The 16,930-nt window shown below is 60.4% G+C and overlaps 2 protein-coding genes across 8 annotated transcripts; both read left to right on the top strand.

Annotated features, from left to right (window-relative positions):
• The first annotated feature begins 35 nt into the window (after positions 1 to 35).
• LOC125927053 (uncharacterized) lies at positions 36 to 3,594 on the top strand. Of its 6 annotated transcripts, none has more exons than XM_049637088.1 (10): positions 36 to 145; positions 639 to 794; positions 1,153 to 1,260; positions 1,396 to 1,467; positions 1,696 to 1,784; positions 1,882 to 2,136; positions 2,467 to 2,673; positions 2,775 to 2,912; positions 3,153 to 3,305; positions 3,457 to 3,594. In XM_049637088.1, exons 2-10 carry the CDS (start codon positions 769 to 771, stop codon positions 3,513 to 3,515), a joined length of 1,107 nt encoding a protein of 368 aa, XP_049493045.1. In that variant the 5' UTR covers positions 36 to 145; positions 639 to 768; the 3' UTR covers positions 3,516 to 3,594. The 6 variants fall into 6 exon arrangements, with proteins under 6 accessions (XP_049493045.1, XP_049493044.1, XP_049493046.1 ...); XM_049637087.1 differs by having other exon boundaries at positions 50 to 145; positions 621 to 794; XM_049637089.1 differs by lacking the exon at positions 639 to 794 and having other exon boundaries at positions 54 to 145.
• Positions 3,595 to 4,224: 630 nt separating this feature from the next.
• Positions 4,225 to 16,669, top strand: ACAP1 (ArfGAP with coiled-coil, ankyrin repeat and PH domains 1). 2 transcript variants are annotated; one of them, XM_049637083.1, is made up of 22 exons: positions 4,225 to 4,375; positions 4,869 to 4,926; positions 9,083 to 9,202; positions 9,394 to 9,447; positions 9,545 to 9,603; positions 9,866 to 10,049; positions 10,163 to 10,207; positions 10,322 to 10,417; positions 10,533 to 10,607; positions 10,698 to 10,807; positions 12,331 to 12,382; positions 12,474 to 12,574; positions 12,932 to 13,055; positions 13,155 to 13,366; positions 13,920 to 13,989; positions 14,139 to 14,233; positions 14,318 to 14,487; positions 14,922 to 15,097; positions 15,530 to 15,639; positions 15,722 to 15,832; positions 16,151 to 16,200; positions 16,486 to 16,669. In XM_049637083.1, exons 1-22 carry the CDS (start codon positions 4,323 to 4,325, stop codon positions 16,584 to 16,586), a joined length of 2,226 nt encoding a protein of 741 aa, XP_049493040.1. In that variant the 5' UTR covers positions 4,225 to 4,322; the 3' UTR covers positions 16,587 to 16,669. The 2 variants fall into 2 exon arrangements, with proteins under 2 accessions (XP_049493040.1, XP_049493041.1); XM_049637084.1 differs by having other exon boundaries at positions 4,226 to 4,375; positions 14,925 to 15,097.
• Positions 16,670 to 16,930: the final 261 nt, after the last annotated feature.

The raw sequence follows: 16,930 nt of genomic DNA, 5'->3' as shown, positions 1-16,930 counted from the left end.
ATAATTCGGATGAAGGCGGTGATGGGGAAGAAGGGCGGGCACAAATCCCAGAGACAAAGAAAGAAGGCCTTTGGGTGGGGCAGCCGGAGGGGCCCCTAGCCCGAGGTCCCCATATAAAGTCTCGAAGCCGGGGCCGCGGCTCCAGGTAGCTGAGCGGGAGGGGACCCGGGCCTCAGTCCGAGCCCCCGACCTCCACGCCCCTCCGCCCAACGCCACGGTGGGGGCGGGGCCTCAGGGCGGGGCTATGAGGAACAAGGAGGCGGGGCGGGGTGGGGCAGCTGAGAGAGGTCCCCGGATGGGGCCATGGAGAAGCCCGAGGCTCTGGGGGCTGCCGGCGGCCGCAGTGGGGAATCCCCGGGAGAGGCGACCGTGGGTGTGTCCGGAGGAATCACGGTCGAGGCAGACGCCGGGCCGCCCTCCAGCGTAGTCCCGTTTCACGGTTCTGGGCCCTCCCTGCACCCCGGGGGAATCGTAACTCGCAGTCCTGAATCTAGCCGGCCCTCCGGGGGCGTAGCAGTCCTCGGTTCCGGACCCAACCAGCACCCTGGGGAGGTTGCGCACCTCGGCACTGGGTCCGGCCCGTACCCAAGCGGATTACATGGCCCCTTCCCTGAAACTAGAGTATACGGGACCTACAGGCTCGGGTCCGAGGGGTCTGGGGCGTACAACTCCGGACGCAGTCCGCGCTCCAAGTCAACTTGCTTGCACTCCCACAAACCTTGTGAGGACCGGCCCCGGAGCATCCTAAAAAGCAACGGCTCCGTCTTGATGCAGAAATCCCCCATTGCGGAGAAGTAAAGAGTTCAGCTCGGCTGGCACCCGGCTCGGAGCCCGGAGGGAGGGGTTTCGGACACTGGAGGGGGCGGGGCTAGGAGGAAGGGGCGGGGTCCTGAGAACTAGAAGAGAGAGTAGCTGAGGGCGATGGGGGGGGGGGGGGGGAATCTGAGCTTCCAGGCCTTAGGGAGAGCAGGTACAGGGTAAACGCTGGCTACACCGTGTGTGATTATCATTAGGCGTGACCCCCGCCCTCACTGCTACGCCTCTGAGACTACGAGCGGGTACAAGAAGTTTCTGAATGAAAGAAAGTGGGAGGGCTGTGAGGAGGAGGTCGCTGGAAGTTTTCCTACACCTTTCTGTGTCCTCCTACGCCAGGAACAAGTCTCAGCGGTGGGACGAAATGAATATCCTAGTCACCTACCACCCTGCTGACAAGGACTATGGATTTATGAAGGTGGATGAACCCAGCACTCCCTACCACAGGTGCTGAGCCCTCAGCCCTAACCTTTTAGCCCAGACCCTTCCTTATTCAAAGGCGGTGGGGGAGGCAGAGAGGCCCCAGGGATTGGATACTTCCAGATGCTTGCCCCTCACCACTGCTTACTCCCTCTTCTGCAGGCTGCAGGACAGTGATGAGGACCTGCCTGGGGCATCCTCTCCCTCGGTGACTCCGGAGGTGCTGGCCAAGAGGTGAGAGTCCTGCCAGAGGTCAGTAGGGATGTGGGGCCTCTTCCTCCCTCCACCCCTGAGCTCTGAGGTCTGAGCCAGGCCTGCTTTTTGGCCACCAAAATGGGAGGCACTACAATTCCCATCTGGACTGACCAAGGCCAAGGTGGGGGAATTAGCCAGCTACATCTACCACCTGCCCCTCCTCGTTCTCTCTGTTTGGTGCCCGCAACCAGTCTCCCTCCTCTTCAGGTTGGCAAAAATGGACAATCTCTATCCCAAGGTCCTCCAGTATGGTGATACCAGAAGTTTGGGAGCTCCGGACCACTTTTCCAAGACACGTGAGATGAGGGGTCGGGATTGAGCGGAAAGGGGAGGCAGAGTGAACCGTCAGCGAGAGCCTGGCCGGAAAGCCAAGGTGTTTACAATGGCCCACAGACTCCAGTGACTTCGTAAACCGCCGAAAGACACATTACGATGAAGGAAAGGCCTTCGAGACTCAGCAAAGTTTTTCCTTCGACGATAATAAGCACAACAACAAAGGAGGCCGTGCCAATACAGGCAGTGACAGTCGGGGCATGATGCTGGACCCAGAGCCCAGGCCTGTGGAGAGAGGCTGGACAGGAGGACTGGCCAGAGGAGTCAACGATGAGATTGGCCTGGTCACCAGGAACCACATCCGAGAAGCCAAGGGTTAGCTATGGTGGAGCCCCAGGGATTTGTGGGAATTGTAGTCCAGAGTCTTTGCCATACCCTATCTTTCTCAGTGGCCATTGGCCCAGGGCCTTGCTACCTGGGAGGGAGGTAATGGCAGGTGACCCCCAGGGAAGACGGAAGGCGGGTGGGGTGGGGGCCTCATCAGAATAGTCCTCAGGAAGCCCAAGAGAACCATGGGGGATGGAGAGGTCACTGGGATTTTCTAATACGGGAAGAGGCCGGAGAAGTGAGATGAAAACCCAGGGCTGGAACTTCTCCCCTGTGGAGGGGGCCATAATGGACACCTGGGGGTCCTGGATACCCTAGGTGGCCATAAGACCCAGGTGGACCTGGACGATTCGGCAGATTCCCCTGCCTTCAGAAATCAGTGCCGAGCTTCAGCCACCGTCAGGTCAGGCCAGGAAAGTGGTCTGCAACAACGAAAGGAGTATTACATCAAAGGAAGATACCTGAGGAGCTCCCCCCACCCCGAGCTCGAGGAGGACACAGAAGATGAGCGTGAGGAGCAGGACAGTGAGAGCTGGGCCGGGTCAGCCTGGGGCGGGGGCGGAGGGGGGGATGCTGACAACCCCAGACCGATGGGTGCCCCGGCCTTGACCCTGTGGTGTTTCCAGGCTCTGCAAACTTGAGCTGGGTGATGGAGAATCCCATAAGCACTGAGGTCCGTCTGCTGGGCCACCCAGGAAGCCCCATTCAGGATCACAAGGCCACCAAGGACCGCCTGAAAGTGACAGTGACAAAATCGCAACCTGGTGAGGGCACCAGTCCCCAATAGCTGGCTCTTGACAAGCTCCCCTCCCCCCACCCCCCTTTGCATACCAGTGTACCTTCAACAGATGCTAAGAGCGGCCTCGGGCATCCTGGCGTGCAGGCCCACGTTGTACAGAGAGGAACGAGGGAGGCTCAGAAGGGGTTGGGACCCCCTCCAGCTTGGCACTAGCTGTTGGTCCCGCGCCTCCCCCTGATTCCCCTTTGCCCCCACCCCCCTCCAGGTACCGTCCTGTCCTCCAAAGACAATGGGTCCAGATCAGAGTCAGGCTGGTGTCAGTGCCTGGCACCCAAGGGGCTCACCTGGCAAAGGCCAGAAAGCTTGGAGAGGCAGCCTGGCAGCCACCGGAAGTCCCCAAACCAAAACCAAAGCAGACGTGAGCCTGGGCGGGTGGGGGGCAAGGGGGCGGCCTGAACCGGCCCCGGAGAGAGGGCCCGAATGGGTGGGTTCTAGGGAGTTTCAGGGTCACGCGGGCCGGATCTCCTGCCTCCTGCAAGGAAGCCAGTAACCCAGTCATTTCTCCCCAGATGAAACCCTGCGTCTTCAATGGACACAAGAGGGGGAAGCCAAACAATGGAAAACGTAGCCAGCTGGGGATGGGGTGGGTCCCCGCCTCCCCCTGCCCACCGTCCTCGAGGTGGACAATAAAGAAAAGTGCAGGAGTCTGGGTGCTCCGAGTCTGTGGCCCTGCATGGGCCTGCTCAGCCACAGAGGAGAGGGGCGGAGGGAAGGACGTCTGCATACAGGAAACCACAGCAGGCAGAGGAGCGGAGAAGAAAGCTTGGAACAGCCTGGGGCACTGGACTCAGGGAGGGCCTGGGAGGCCCAGAAGGCCCCCCCACTGCAGCAGGGGGACGGTGGTTGGTGGGACCCCAAAACCACGAATGTACCAATGTCCTCTTTAATTCCTACGACATCTCTGGGCGGGGCGGGTTGCGGGGGGGGGGGGGGGGGGAGGTTGTCATGCCCATCTTCCAGATGAGGAAACTGAGGAATCAGAGAGCTTGCCCAGGGTCACACAGTCTCTGAGTGACAGAATCAGGACTGGAGCCTGTATCTGCCAGTCACCCCCAGCCCCCAGCCCCGCTAAAGGAGAAAAAAGCGGGGAAGGGGACTCTGGTAAGAAGGGGACTGCAGATAGTCTGTGTGGGTGGGGCTGTGGCTTTTCCGCCTGGCCCCGCCTCTGCCCCTCCCAGTACTGCCTGCAAGTGTGAGGTGAGAGCTCCTCCTTGCACATCCCTAACCCTTAGGGAAGGGATTGAGCCCCCTCCCCCCCCCCCCCCCCCCCCCCCCGCGAGGGCCCCCCCCCCCCCCCCCCCCCCCCCCTCCTGGGGCAGGGAGCGCTTCCCCCTGCAGCCCCCGCCCGTCTGACCCCCCCGTGCAGCGCAGCAAGATGACGGTCAAGCTGGATTTCGAGGAGTGTCTCAAAGACTCACCCCGCTTCCGGTAAGTGTGCGCAGGTCTGGGTGGCAGAGGGGGTGAGGTCCGACCCCCATCCCCAATGGACACACGCACACACACGCACACGCACACGCCCTTCCCCAGGCCAGATGTCCTTCCAGGGAATGAGTCTCAACGGGACAAGATGGAGCTTCTAGGCCATTCGGAGGACATAGTAGCACCTTTCCTATGAACCCCCCAGACTCTGATGCTCTCTGCCCCCTTCACATGCAGAGGGGGCCTCTCTAGCCCCTCTTACCCCCAGAGCGGACACTACCTCCTCGGCTCCTGGTACCCCCGCCCCTCCCCCAGCACCTGCTGGGGCGGTTAGCAACTTCCTGCCCTCGCCACATCCACCCTCCTTCTGCCCTTCCTGCTCTGGCCTGGGCCCTACTAGCTTTCAGACTGCGCCCTTACCCCCTCACCCCAGCCCCAGCCCTCCGGGGGCGCACAGACCAGATGGGCCCAAGCTCTGTTCCCGTGACCCCTCTTTTCCCAGAGCCTCTATCGAGCTGGTGGAAGCCGAGGTGTCAGAACTGGAGACCCGGCTGGAAAAGGTGACATGGGCAGGGGACCCAGGATGGGGTAAATATGAGAGGGGCGAGGCCAGGGAGAAAATTGGAGACCACGAAGGAGTTCCAGGGATTTGTGAATGCTAACCGTGCGGGGTCAATACTTTGGGGGCTATAGAGAAGCAGATGGAAGTTCCGCACCCTCAAAGAGCTCGAGGTCCTGGAAGACAAGACTCACTTGGGGGCTTTGCCGGGTCAGCTGTGAGCCCGGGGCCTCAGGACGGCAAGACCGCTCTGCCCCCAGGGAGCTCACAGCAGCTTTTGGGAGACAAAGCAGTGAGACACTTAAACACGGGACAGTAGGGCCCTCCGTGGCTACTCTTGATAAAATGTGCACACGCACGTGTGAACACTCCCTGCCCCCTTAGCGGGTTTGGTTTTTCTCCGTAGCATTTACCCCAGTCTCACGTGTTACATACGTATTGGTGCGTGAGCTTTCTACCGCCTGTGTAACAAGTTATGCCGAATTTAGCGACTTAAAACAACACACGTTTGTTGGCGTAGTTTCTGTAGGTCAGGAGTTGGGCGCGGCTCAGGGTCCCACGGGCTGCAGTCCCATCTGAGGCTCAGGGTTTCCTTCCAAGCTCGAGTGGTTGTTGGCCGACGTCAGCTCCTTGCTGCTGCGGGACTGAGACCTTCACCTCCTCGAAGCTGCCCGGTGCCCTGTCATGTGGCCCTGCCCCTAGACAGCTTGCTTCCTCAAGGCCAGCTGGAGGAGCTTTCTAACTTTTTTTTTCATTTTATTTATTTGACAGAGAGAGAGAGAGAGAGAGCACAAGTGGGAGAGAGGGGCAGAGGGAGGGAGAGAGACAAACTCAAGCAGGCTCCACACTCAGTCCAGAGCCCGTGGAGGGGCTTGATCCCGTGACACTGGGATCATGACCTGAGCTGAAATCAAAGAGTCAGAAGCTTAACCGACTGAGCCACCCAGGCACCCCAATGACAAATTAACATATATTTTTTAATTAAACTGTTGTCCTTTGAGTTAATTGCAGACTCACAAGAAGTCACAAGATGATAGAGGTCCCATGTACCCATCGCCCAGCTTCCCCCAATGGTGGCATTTGGGGTAATGCTGGTACTTTACCAAAAGCAGGAAATTGACGTCGTCATGGTACAATGACTGTCTGTGGACCTTACCTGGATTTTACCTGTTTTGCATATATAGTTGACTTTTGAACAACATGAACATTAGGGGCACTGACCCCCCCCCAGCACAGTCGAAAATTTACATATAATTCTTAAATCCCCAAACACTTTACTGATAGCCTGCCACTGACCAGAAGCCTTACCGATAACGTAAACGGTTAATTCACACATATTTTATGTGATATGTGTATCGTATGCTGTCTGTACAATAAAGGGAGCTAAAAGAAAGAAAGTGTTATTAGGAAAATCATAAGGGGGCTCCTGGGTGGCTCAGTCGGTTAAGCGTCTGACTTGGGCTCAGGTCATGATCTCACAGTTCATGAGTTCGATCTCCACGTCGGGCCCTGTGCTGACAGCTCAGAGCCTGGAGCCTGCTTCAGATTCTGTGTCTCCCTCCCTCCCTCTCTCTCTCTCCCTCTCTCTCTCTGCCCCTCCTCCACTCACACTCTGTCTCTCTCTTTCTCTCAAAAATAAATAAACATTAAAAAAAAATACTCATAAGGAAGAGGGACACCTGGCTGGCTCAGTCATTGGAGTGCGTGACTCTTAATCTCAGGGTCATGAGTTCAAGCTCCACGTTGGGTGTAGAGTTAAATATGTACATACATACATAATTAAATTTTTAAAAAATCAGGGGTGCCTGGATGGCTCAGTTAGGTAAGTGTCCAACCCTGAATTTGGCTCAGGTCATGATCCCAGGGTCATGGGATCGAGCCCCCATGCCGGGCTCAGACCTAAGTGTGGAGCCTGCTTGAGATTCTCTCTCTCCGTCTCCGCCCCTCCCTCCCTCCCTCACACACCCGGACACGCACGCACTCTCTGTGTCTAAAAGAAAGAAAAAAAGCACAAGCGAGAGAAGATAACATTTACTGTACTGTATTTATCACAAAAAGTCCACTTCTTCATGGACCAGCGCGGTTCAAACCCCTGCTGTGCGAGGGTCGACTGTCCTTTTTTTTCAAAACAAAACAAAACAAAGTCTGTGTGTGCCATTCAACGGCGCTCTGTCACATGCCAGCATCTCGTTCAAGCCCTTAAACTCACCGCAAGGAGCTCTTGAGATTCCCTCCCCTGCCTGCTCTGTTCCGCTCATCCGTTCTCCTTCTCCGGACGTTTGTCATTGCTACAATGTTACTTGAAGCCATACCCTGTGTGACCTCTCAAGATTAGCCTTTTTTGTCCTTGTTCTCTCTCGGAATAACGCCCCTGAAGTTCGTTCGGTTTGCTACAGGTTAGTACAAGTAGTTCACGTGTGGATAGTTCCTTCCCTGGCGTGGCTGAGTGCTACTCCATTGCATGGACCCCCGAAGAGGCTGAGTTGTGGTTAGTTTTCTGATCGTGGCTGACCCTGTCAGTCACCTTCAGGTGAAGCCATACCTCCCTGCAGCCTTCGCGAGCCCTAGGAAGTGTTTTTCAGTTTTCAAAAACCCACTGAGAACCCACGTGGCCCAAGTCCTCTTGAGCCCCCTCTGCCCAGGATTTTTCCACAGAGGTTCCCTGGTGGTCTCCTGTCCCCGGGGCCTGACCTGAGGGGCTCCACAGACACTTGTTCCATCCCTGCTGGGGTGACTCAGGCCAGAGCCAAGTCGTGTCACCTCAGGATGTAATGCGGTGACTGGTGACCGAAGATAACAAGGGCCAGAGGTCAGGAGATCTCACTTTGGTTTCTGACTCAGCCACCTGGCCCTACCAGAGGGACCCTGCTCAGGCCTGTCAGCTGTCCCCTTGTTTCTTTTATTTATGTATTTAATTAATTGATTAATTTTAACATTTGTTTATTTTGGGGAGACAGAGCATGAGCGGGGGAGGGGCAGAGAGGGACAGAGACACAGACTCTGAAGCAGGCTCCGGGCTCTGAGCCACCAGCACAGAGGCCGATGCTCAAACTTGTGAACCATGAGATCATGACCTGAGCGGAAGTCGGAGGCTCAACCGACTGAGCCCCCGCCCAGGCGCCCCAACTGTCCCTTGTTTCTCAAGCCTCCTCAGTTGTCAGTCGAAGGCGCCAGACAAAATGGGCCCTGGGAACACCCCAACGTGCTATCCTTGTCCTGGTCTGTTCCTGTTCGTGAGGAAATTGCTCAGTGAGCCCAGAATGGGAAAACTCCTGACAGTAAAGACTGCTAGAATTTATTTATTTATTAAAAAAAAAATTTTTTTTAATGATGACTTATTTTTGACAGACAGAGAGACAGAGCATGAGCTGGGGAGGGGCAGAGAGAGAGGGAGACACAGAATCCGAAGCAGGCTCCAGGCTCCGAGCTGTCGGCACAGAGCCCGACGCGGGGCCCGGACCCACAAACCGCAAGATCATGGCCTGAGCCGAAGTCGGACGCTTAACCGACTGAGCCACCCAGGCGCCCTTAGACTGCTAGAATTTTTTTTTTTAATTTTTTTTTTAACGTTTATTTATTTTTGAGACAGAGAGAGAGAGAGACAGAGCATGAACGGGGGAAGGGCAGAGAGAGAGGGAGACACAGAATCGGAAGCAGACTCCAGGCTCCGAGCCATCAGCCCAGAGCCCGACGTGGGGCTCGAACTCCCCGACCGCGAGATCGTGACCTGAGCCGAAGTCGGACGCTTAACCGACTGAGCCACCCAGGCGCCCCAAGACTGCTAGAACTTAAGGCCACCCAGGCAGCACGTTCACCCTGTGAGGCAGACAGTTGCGTGAGCAACTGGAGTTTCTGGAAAGCTCTGGATCCAGGCAGCCAGGTCAGGGCAGGGAGGGATATGTGGAAGTGGACGCAGAAAGACGGGTTGGAGCCAGCTGACACTGGCTTCGGTGACAGGCCGGGAGGACTTTTCTTCCAGGCACAGAGCAGTGCGAGCAAAGCGGCAGAGGTGAGAAAGCGGCAGCTGTGTGTTCGCAACTGGGAGTACTGGGCTGGGCCGCAGAGTTGCTTGGGCGAGGCTGGGAAGGAAGGGAGAGGGAGGGGGGGCTGCTGTGAGGGGGTCACACAACTCCCTGCTCCCCCCTGTTGCTTCTTAGCTCCTCAAGCTGGGTAACGGCCTCCTGGAAAGTGGCCGCCATTACCTTGCGGCCGGCCGCACCTTCATTGCTGGCATTTGTGACCTGGCCCGTCTGGGTCCTCCCGAGCCCATGATGGCGGTATGTAGGGGGCCCCCTCCCGCCCCCCGGAGCAGGCTGGGTGGGGGGCCTGGAATGCAGAGATCCTCTGGGAGGGGAGGGGAGGGGAGGGTCGGCCTGGGGTCTGCAGGGCCTGGGCCAGAGCGGGGCTCGTCCGGAGATGGCGGCCCAGCTGCCCCACGCCTGCTCTCTCTCTGACTCTCCGTGCCCAGGAGTGTCTGGACAAATTCACCGAGAGCCTCAGCCACAAGCTGGACAGCCATGCGGTGAGCGGAAGCGGGTGGGGCTGGGGCTGGGCTGGGGGAGCCCTGGGCTGTCTGCGGCCTGACCCTCACCTGCCAGTGTCTGCTCCCCTCCCCGCAGGAGCTGTTGGACGCTACCCAGCACACCCTGCAGCAGCAAATCCAAACCCTGGTCAAGGAGTGAGTGTGGGGGGGGAACCCGGTCCTCCGTCCCTCGTCCCGTTACCACGGGGGCCTCCTTCGAGGCAGGAGCCGTGCGGTTGGGGGTTTCGGGTGGCCTGACAGCTGTCCCCCATCCCGACACCTCCTCGGAGGCCCGTCCGGAAGGCCGCGAGCGGGCCTCCACCGGGAACTACTCCGCCGGGGACCATTCTGCTGGGCCGGGGTTGGGGGGGGTCCAGGAGGGGTACCCGTGGTTGTGTGTTGTCCTTCCATCCCGCAGGGGTCTCCGGGCTTTCCGAGAGGCTCGCCGGGATTTCTGGAAGGGGGCTGAGAGCCTGGAGGCTGCTCTCATCCACAATGCCGAGGTCCCCCGGCGCCGGGCCCAGGAGGCCGAAGAGGCCGGAGCCGCTTTGAAGACTGCGCGGGCCGGGTACCGGGGACGAGCACTGGACTACGCCCTGCAGGTGACCGCCCGGCCTGTCCCCCAGGACCCCTCGGGGCTGGAGAGGCCCCGGTGGGCGGTGGGCGGGGGCGCTGTGTTTTCGAGACTCACCTGACGTCTTTCGGGGGCCCTCAGATCAACGTGATCGAGGACAAGAGGAAGTTTGACATCATGGAGTTTGTGAGTTGGGGGGGCGGCAAGCGCCACGTGACGAGGAGCCTGCGGGGCGGAGGGAAGAGGGAAAGACAGGAGGGTCCCTCGTCACCTCTGCCCCCTGCCCACCCTGTCGCCCAGGTGCTGCGTCTGGTGGAGGCCCAGGCTACCCATTTCCAGCAGGGCCACGAGGAGCTGGGCAGGCTGGCCCAGTATCGCAGGGACCTGGGTGCCCAGGTGGGGCTGCGGAGAGCGGGCGGTAGCGGAGGGAGGGGGGCCCTCCAAGATGCCTCTCCCGGCCCGGTTCAGGAGAGGGGGCTGGGGACATCTGAAACGCCCCTCCCGTGCCCAGTTGCACCAGCTGGTCCTGAATTCGGCTCGCGAGAGGAGGGACATGGAACAGAGGCACGTGCTGCTGAAGCAGAAGGTGAGGGTCCCCCCGCCCGCAGGAGGGTGCGCGGGGCCCTGCGCCCCAGCCTCTGCCTGTCAGCTGCCCGGGACCCTCCTGTGCCCCCAGGAGCTGGGCGGGGAGGAGCCAGAACCCAGCCTAAAGGAGGGGCCTGGCGGCCTGGTCATGGAAGGACACCTCTTCAAACGGGCCAGCAACGCATTTAAGACGTGGAGCAGGTGAGGAGAGGACCCCCAGTCACCCACACCCGCTCAGGTAAATGTTTCCTGAGTGGTTTGGTGTGCTAAGCGCAGTGAGAAAACAGACAACACCCGCCGCCTTCGGGGAATTTCTGTTCCATCAGCAAAGACACACGGTAAACACGACAGTGAGTTATGTTACGTTACAAGGTGAGAGCGGCATCGGAGAAAAATAATAAAGCAGGGGATGCAGAGAGCTGCGGGAGGTTGCAGTTTTAAATTAAAAAAAAAATTTTTTTGATGTTTGTATTTGAGAGAGACAGAGCGTGAGCGGGGGAGGGGCAGAGAGCTTGGGAGACACAGAATCCCAAGCAGGCTCCAGGCTCCGAGCCGTCAGCACAGAGCCCGACGCGGGGCTCGAACTCCCAGACCGCGAGATCGTGACTTGAGCCGAAGTCGGAAGCTTAACCGACTGAGCCCTCCAGGGGCCCTGGGGTTGCAGTTTTAAAGAGGGTGGTCAGGAAAGGCTTCATGAGAAGGTGACTTCTGAGTGAAGACTTGAAAGGTATCTGGGGGGAGAATGTTCTAGGCAGAAGGAGGAGCCAGTGCGAAGGCCCTTGAAAAGCCCAGGGCATTGGAGAAACAGAGAGGGCACTTGGGTGCGGACGCGGGAGGGAGGAAGAAGCTGTCGGAGGTGCAGTCGTTGCTCACAGAGATGTGAGCCACGATAGGGCCTTGTCGGCTTCCGTAGGGACTTAGGAGCCGCGACAGGTGTGGGGCAGGGGTGTCACCTGCTCTGACTCTGCTCCTTCCCCTTCCAGGGCCACTGCCAGCCCATGCAGGATATTTGTGCAAAGTAGAAAGTTGAACCCCTTCTGTAAGAAACTTCCATCTGTCAAAAAGTTGTGGCAATAGACTTGGGGCGCCTGGCCGGCTCAGTCAGTAGAGCACGCAACCCTTGGTCTCTGGGGTTGTGAGTTCCAGCCCCATGCTGGGTGTAGCGACTATTTAAAAATATATTGCAGAGGAGCCTGGGGGGGCTCAGTCGGTTAAGCATCCGGGTTCAGCTCAGGTCATGATCTCACGGTTCAGGGGTTCAAGCCCCATGTCAGGCTCTGTGCTGACGGCTCGGAGCCTGGAGCCTGCTTTGGATTCCGTGTCTCCCTCTCTCTCTGCCCCTCCCCTCCCCTGCTCTCTCTCTTTCTCTCTCTCAAAATAAATAAGCTTAAAAATATATATAGAAATATATATACCGTACACATTTTAAAAATTGGAGCCGTAGACCAGTTTTATTGGAAAAGCATTTTACTGCCATCTGCTGGAAAGTTGTCTTCCCGAATGTATCCAATCTGGGTTGTTGGAGACGTGAACAGCCCCGCCTTCCGGGTCCTGACCTGCACGGCTCCGCGGCCCTGTTCTGGAGCATCTGACTGGATGGGACGGTCAGCCCAACCCTCCCAGCCAGATCCTTATGGGGCAGAGGGCGCAGCCTCTGTGCTGTTTCTGTCTCGAGCTCGTCCCAGGGCTGCCCGTGTCCACAACTCTCTTTCCACCTCCTTCAGACGCTGGTTCACTATTCAGAGCAACCAACTGGTTTATCAGAAGAAGTACAAGGTAGGGAGACGCGTCCTGGCTGCCCCGGGCCCAGGGACGCTCCGCCCTGGCTGCAGCCGGCTGGCTGGCCCTCACCACCGTCCCGTTCCAGGACCCTGTGACTGTGGTGGTTGACGACCTTCGTCTCTGCACCGTGAAGCTCTGCCCTGACTCGGAAAGGCGGTTTTGCTTTGAGGTGGTGTCCCCGAGCAAGTGAGTGCAGACGTGGGGGGCGATGCCCTGATGCAGCTAAACCTTTACCGACAGGAAGGCAGGCCAATCGCAGGGGCGTCTTGGGGGCCCCTGTGTAGCACCAGGCATTAACGCTTTGGTGGCTGGATTGGGGGGCAGCCTGGGGGGGGGAGGGTGCCTTTAGGGGCAGGGGATGGGGTGACCGGGGATATTTAGAAAGATGGGACCAACTGGTGCCCAATTTCTATCCGGCTGGTATCTCGTATCTCTTTACGGCGGGTACCAGTTGAATGGCAGGTGAACGTCAGCCCGCCTGTCCCCCCACGCGGCTCCCCCGGCCTCAGAAGCCTCCCCGCCCCACTCTCCCCTCCTGCCCAGGTCCTGCTTCCTGCAGGCCGACTCGGAGCGCCTCCTGCAGCTGTGGGTCAACGCCGTGCAGAGCAGTATAGCCACGGCCTTCAGCCAGGCCCGCCTCGACGACGGCCCCTGGGGGCCAGGCCAGGTGCCTTAACAGGAGGGTGCGGGGGCCCGGCTGCCCAGGGAGACGAGGCACCCCTTCCCCAGGCCCCATGGCCACTCTGTCTCCCCCCGTCTCCCCCAGGGCTCAGGACCCCTGGCCGTGGGCTCCTCCGCCACGCTGGGCTGTGGAGGAACCGCCAGGGGACGGGAATCTGGCGGTGCTGGGCACGTGGCAGCCCAGGTGCAGAGCGTGGACGGCAACGCCCAGTGCTGTGACTGCCGAGAGCCAGCCCCCGAGTGGGCCAGCATCAACCTTGGTGTCACCCTCTGCATCCAGTGCTCCGGCATCCACAGGTCACTACCCATGACCCGAGCGCCGGGGGCTGCTCTCCTTCTGGCTGCGGGTGGTGGGGGGGGTTGGAAGGGGGGGGTTGGAAGGGGGGGGTTGGGAGGGGGCGGGATTGAGCCCATCACACAGACCCCTCCCCCTCCCCCTGTCCCGGCTTCCTTTCTTAGATCCTGGCCGGCCCTGGGCACAGGGTCCTGGTCTGGCCAGAGATGCTTAGTGGCTTGACCGTGGGGTCAGAGGTCTTGAGGGTAGGGGAGCCGCTGGAGAGCAGAGAGAGAAGAGGTCACTAGGCCCCAGCAAGTCTATGAGGCCCTCCGCCCGGGTCAGCCTGGCGGAAGGAGGGGAGCGGCAGGGCGAGAGGAGGGAAACTGAAGGCCCTGAACGTGAAATGTAGGAGGGCAAAGCGGGACGGTGAGCAGAGCAAGGCCACGTGGCCCGCTGCCCTGCCCCCACCTGGCCAGCACCTCTGCTGCAGGGGGGCCCTGCCTCCAAGTCCTCCTGGGGAGTCGCGGCTGCTGCCACCCCACAAGGGGCCTGACCCCCGCTCTGGCCCTCCAGGAGCCTTGGAGTTCATTTCTCCAAAGTCCGGTCCCTGACCCTTGACTCGTGGGAACCAGAGCTGGTGAAGGTGACTGGCCGGGGGGGGGGGGGGGGGGCTCCTGATGGGAAGGGGGACTGGGTGGGGCTGAGTCCAGGGGCTGCAGAGCCCTGAGGACTCAGACACTCACCTCTCCCCTCCACCTGTCTGTCTCCGCCTCTGCCTGGGCCCGCCCGAAGCTCATGTGCGAGCTGGGGAACGTGGTCATCAACCGGATCTATGAGGCCCGGGTGGAGGCCATGGCCGTGAAGAAACCCGGGCCCAGCTGCTCCCGGTGAGGTTGGGGTGTGTGTGGGGGGCTGCCCGCTGTGGGGAAGGAGGGAAGACGGTCCCCTCCTTCCCCACCACACTCTCACAGGCAGGAGAAGGAGGCCTGGATTCATGCCAAATACGTGGAAAAGAAGTTCCTGACCAAGCTTCCGGAGATTCGAGGGCGGAGAGGTGGCCGGGGGCCCCCCAGGGGGCAGCCTCCCGTGCCCCCAAAGCCTTCCGTCCGGCCCCAGCCCGGGAGCTTCAGATCCAGGCCAGGTAGAGGGCTGCTGGGGCATCGACTGAGCCCGGCCGTGTGCCCCGTGAGGAGGGCAGAGTACGGAGGCCCGAGCCTTCCCCCCGCCAGTACTGGGGGGTGGGGGAGGGGGCAGACCACAGCAGCACTGGTTTTACCAGGCAAGAGTTTGGGGGTTAAGGGAAGAATGGGAAGGAGTGTAGGGCTGGGAATAGGCTGCCGAGGGTGAGTGACGCTTGAGCTGGAGAAGGTGGTTGGACAGGGAGAGGCGAGGGACGCTGTCGATCCCCCCCTGCCCTAGGGACCCCCCACACACGTGCACCTCCCACCCCGCACCATCCCGCCTGCACCTCCTACCGAAGTCCCCAGCGTCCTGAGGGCCCTCCCAGAACTGAGAAAGGACCTGTCCCATTAGAGCATCTGCGAACTGTGCTGAGGGTCTCTTCCCACCCCCTAGCAGAGCCCCCCTCTGATGACCTGGGCGCCCTCCACCCTGGGGCCCTGCTGTTTCGAGCTGCTGGGCATCCTCCCTCCCTGCCCACCATGGCTGATGCCCTTGCCCACGGAGCTGACGTCAACTGGGTCAACGGGGGTCAGGAGAATGCCACTCCGCTGATCCAGGCCACGGCTGCTGTGAGTCCTGCCCACTGCCCCGCCCCCACCGTTAGGCTCCTTCTCTCCCATTCCCACGGGGAGTCTGAGCCCTGCTCCTACCCCTCCTCCCACCCTGGAGAGAGCGATAATGATAACCCACAGACACTGGGTTGTGAAGGGTGTGTGATTTGGGGGCAGACAACCTGGGTTTGAACCCAAGCTCCCACCGCTTACAGTTGTGAACCTCTCTGCGCCTCAGTTTGCCCACCTGCGAAATAGGGATAGCATACCTCATGTGAGGCTGGACTGCGGCTTTAACGCATGACCTACTGTAAAAAGCTAGGGCAGAGCCTGAACCCTTACACTCCTGGCTCCCCTACCCCACCCTCTCAGCTGATCCCATCCTGAAGTATCTTTGGCCTGCTTCTGAAGATGCCACCTTCTCTCCCCGCTTGCGACTTCTCGCTGCAGAATTCTCTTCTGGCCTGTGAGTTTCTCCTCCAGAACGGGGCGAACGTGAACCAAACGGACAACCACGGCCGGGGGCCGCTTCACCATGCGACCATTCTCGGCCACACGGGGTAGGGGCCGCGGGGATGACGGCTGTGGCAAAGAAGGCTCGGGTAGGCAGAGCGGCCGGCTGACCCTCGCTGTCCTTTCTAGGCTGGCCTGCCTGTTCCTGAAACGGGGGGCCGACCTGGGAGCCCTGGACTCAGAAGGCAAGGACCCGCTGACCATCGCCATGGAAACAGCCAACGCTGACATCGTCACCCTGTGAGGAGGCCTGCGGGGTGGGGCTGGAGCTTGCCCAGCCCACTCGGGGCTAACGCCCGGAGGGCCTGGGCCAGCTCCGGGACTCGGCTGGAGAAGTGCCGTCCCCAGCGTAGATTGGGGCGTGGAGTAGGAAGGGGGCCGGGTAGGGTCCAGGGATGGTGAGTTCGTCCTGAGTGAGGGACGTCGATGTTGTTGAACGCCTTTAAGCACCGGACCCTGGGGCAGCAGATGAATTAAACCACCCAGCTTACACGATGGGAAGTCCCAGTGGGGGGAGCGAGGCAAAAGTCATTCATACGTTCATTGCTTCCCCTTCAGGCTACGATTGGCAAAGATGAGGGAGGCCGAAGCGGCTCAGGGCCAGGCAGGTAACGTGCCCCCCGCCCCCGCCCCACACTGTAATTCTGGGCTTCTGGCCCCCGAAGCCCGGTCCCCGTGGCGCCCAGCTGCACTGATTAATGTCATACTTTTGCAACAAATCTGTGGGGGGTGCAGCTGGTGCGCCGGGTCCTCGGAACAAAACGGAGAACCCGCGAGGGCGCTGCGCTTCGGCGCTGCTGTCCCTCCGGCCACGCCGCCAGCGCGCCCGCGGGTCCCCTCACCCCCACCCCGCGCTCGGCCGCGCCCGCCCAGCCCTCCCTCCCCCCACCCAGGAGACGAGACGTATCTGGACATCTTCCGCGACTTCTCCCTCATGGCGTCGGACGACCCGGAGAAGCTGAGCCGGCGTAGCCACGACCTCCACACTCTTTGATCCCAGGCCTTCGTGGGCCCGCGCCCCCAGTCCCCTCTCCCCGGCCGCCGGCCCCTCGGTCAATAAAGCCGCCGTGCTTTGCGCTTCCCGTCGTGGTTCTTTGGCAGGGCGCCGCCTTCGGGCCGGGCCGGGGACTGGGCGCCGCGGCTGCCAGGGTGCGCGGGCGGTTGGGGTTTGCGAGCTCGAGTCACGCGAGGGGCGCCTTCCGGACAAACCAGTGGTAGCTTCGGCCGCAGCCCTGGCGCCGGGCGGCCCCGAGGCGGGGCTCTCGGGCTCGGGCGACGTGGCCAGACGAGTCCGGCCGGGGAGAGGCCGCCCGCGTGGGCTGGGAGCCGGCCTTCCGT

This window comes from Panthera uncia, chromosome E1 (assembly GCF_023721935.1).
Source record: "Panthera uncia isolate 11264 chromosome E1, Puncia_PCG_1.0, whole genome shotgun sequence".
NCBI lineage: Eukaryota > Metazoa > Chordata > Mammalia > Carnivora > Felidae > Panthera > Panthera uncia.
Note: the sequence above shows the minus strand (reverse complement) of the source record. Positions and strands in the feature narration are given on the sequence as shown.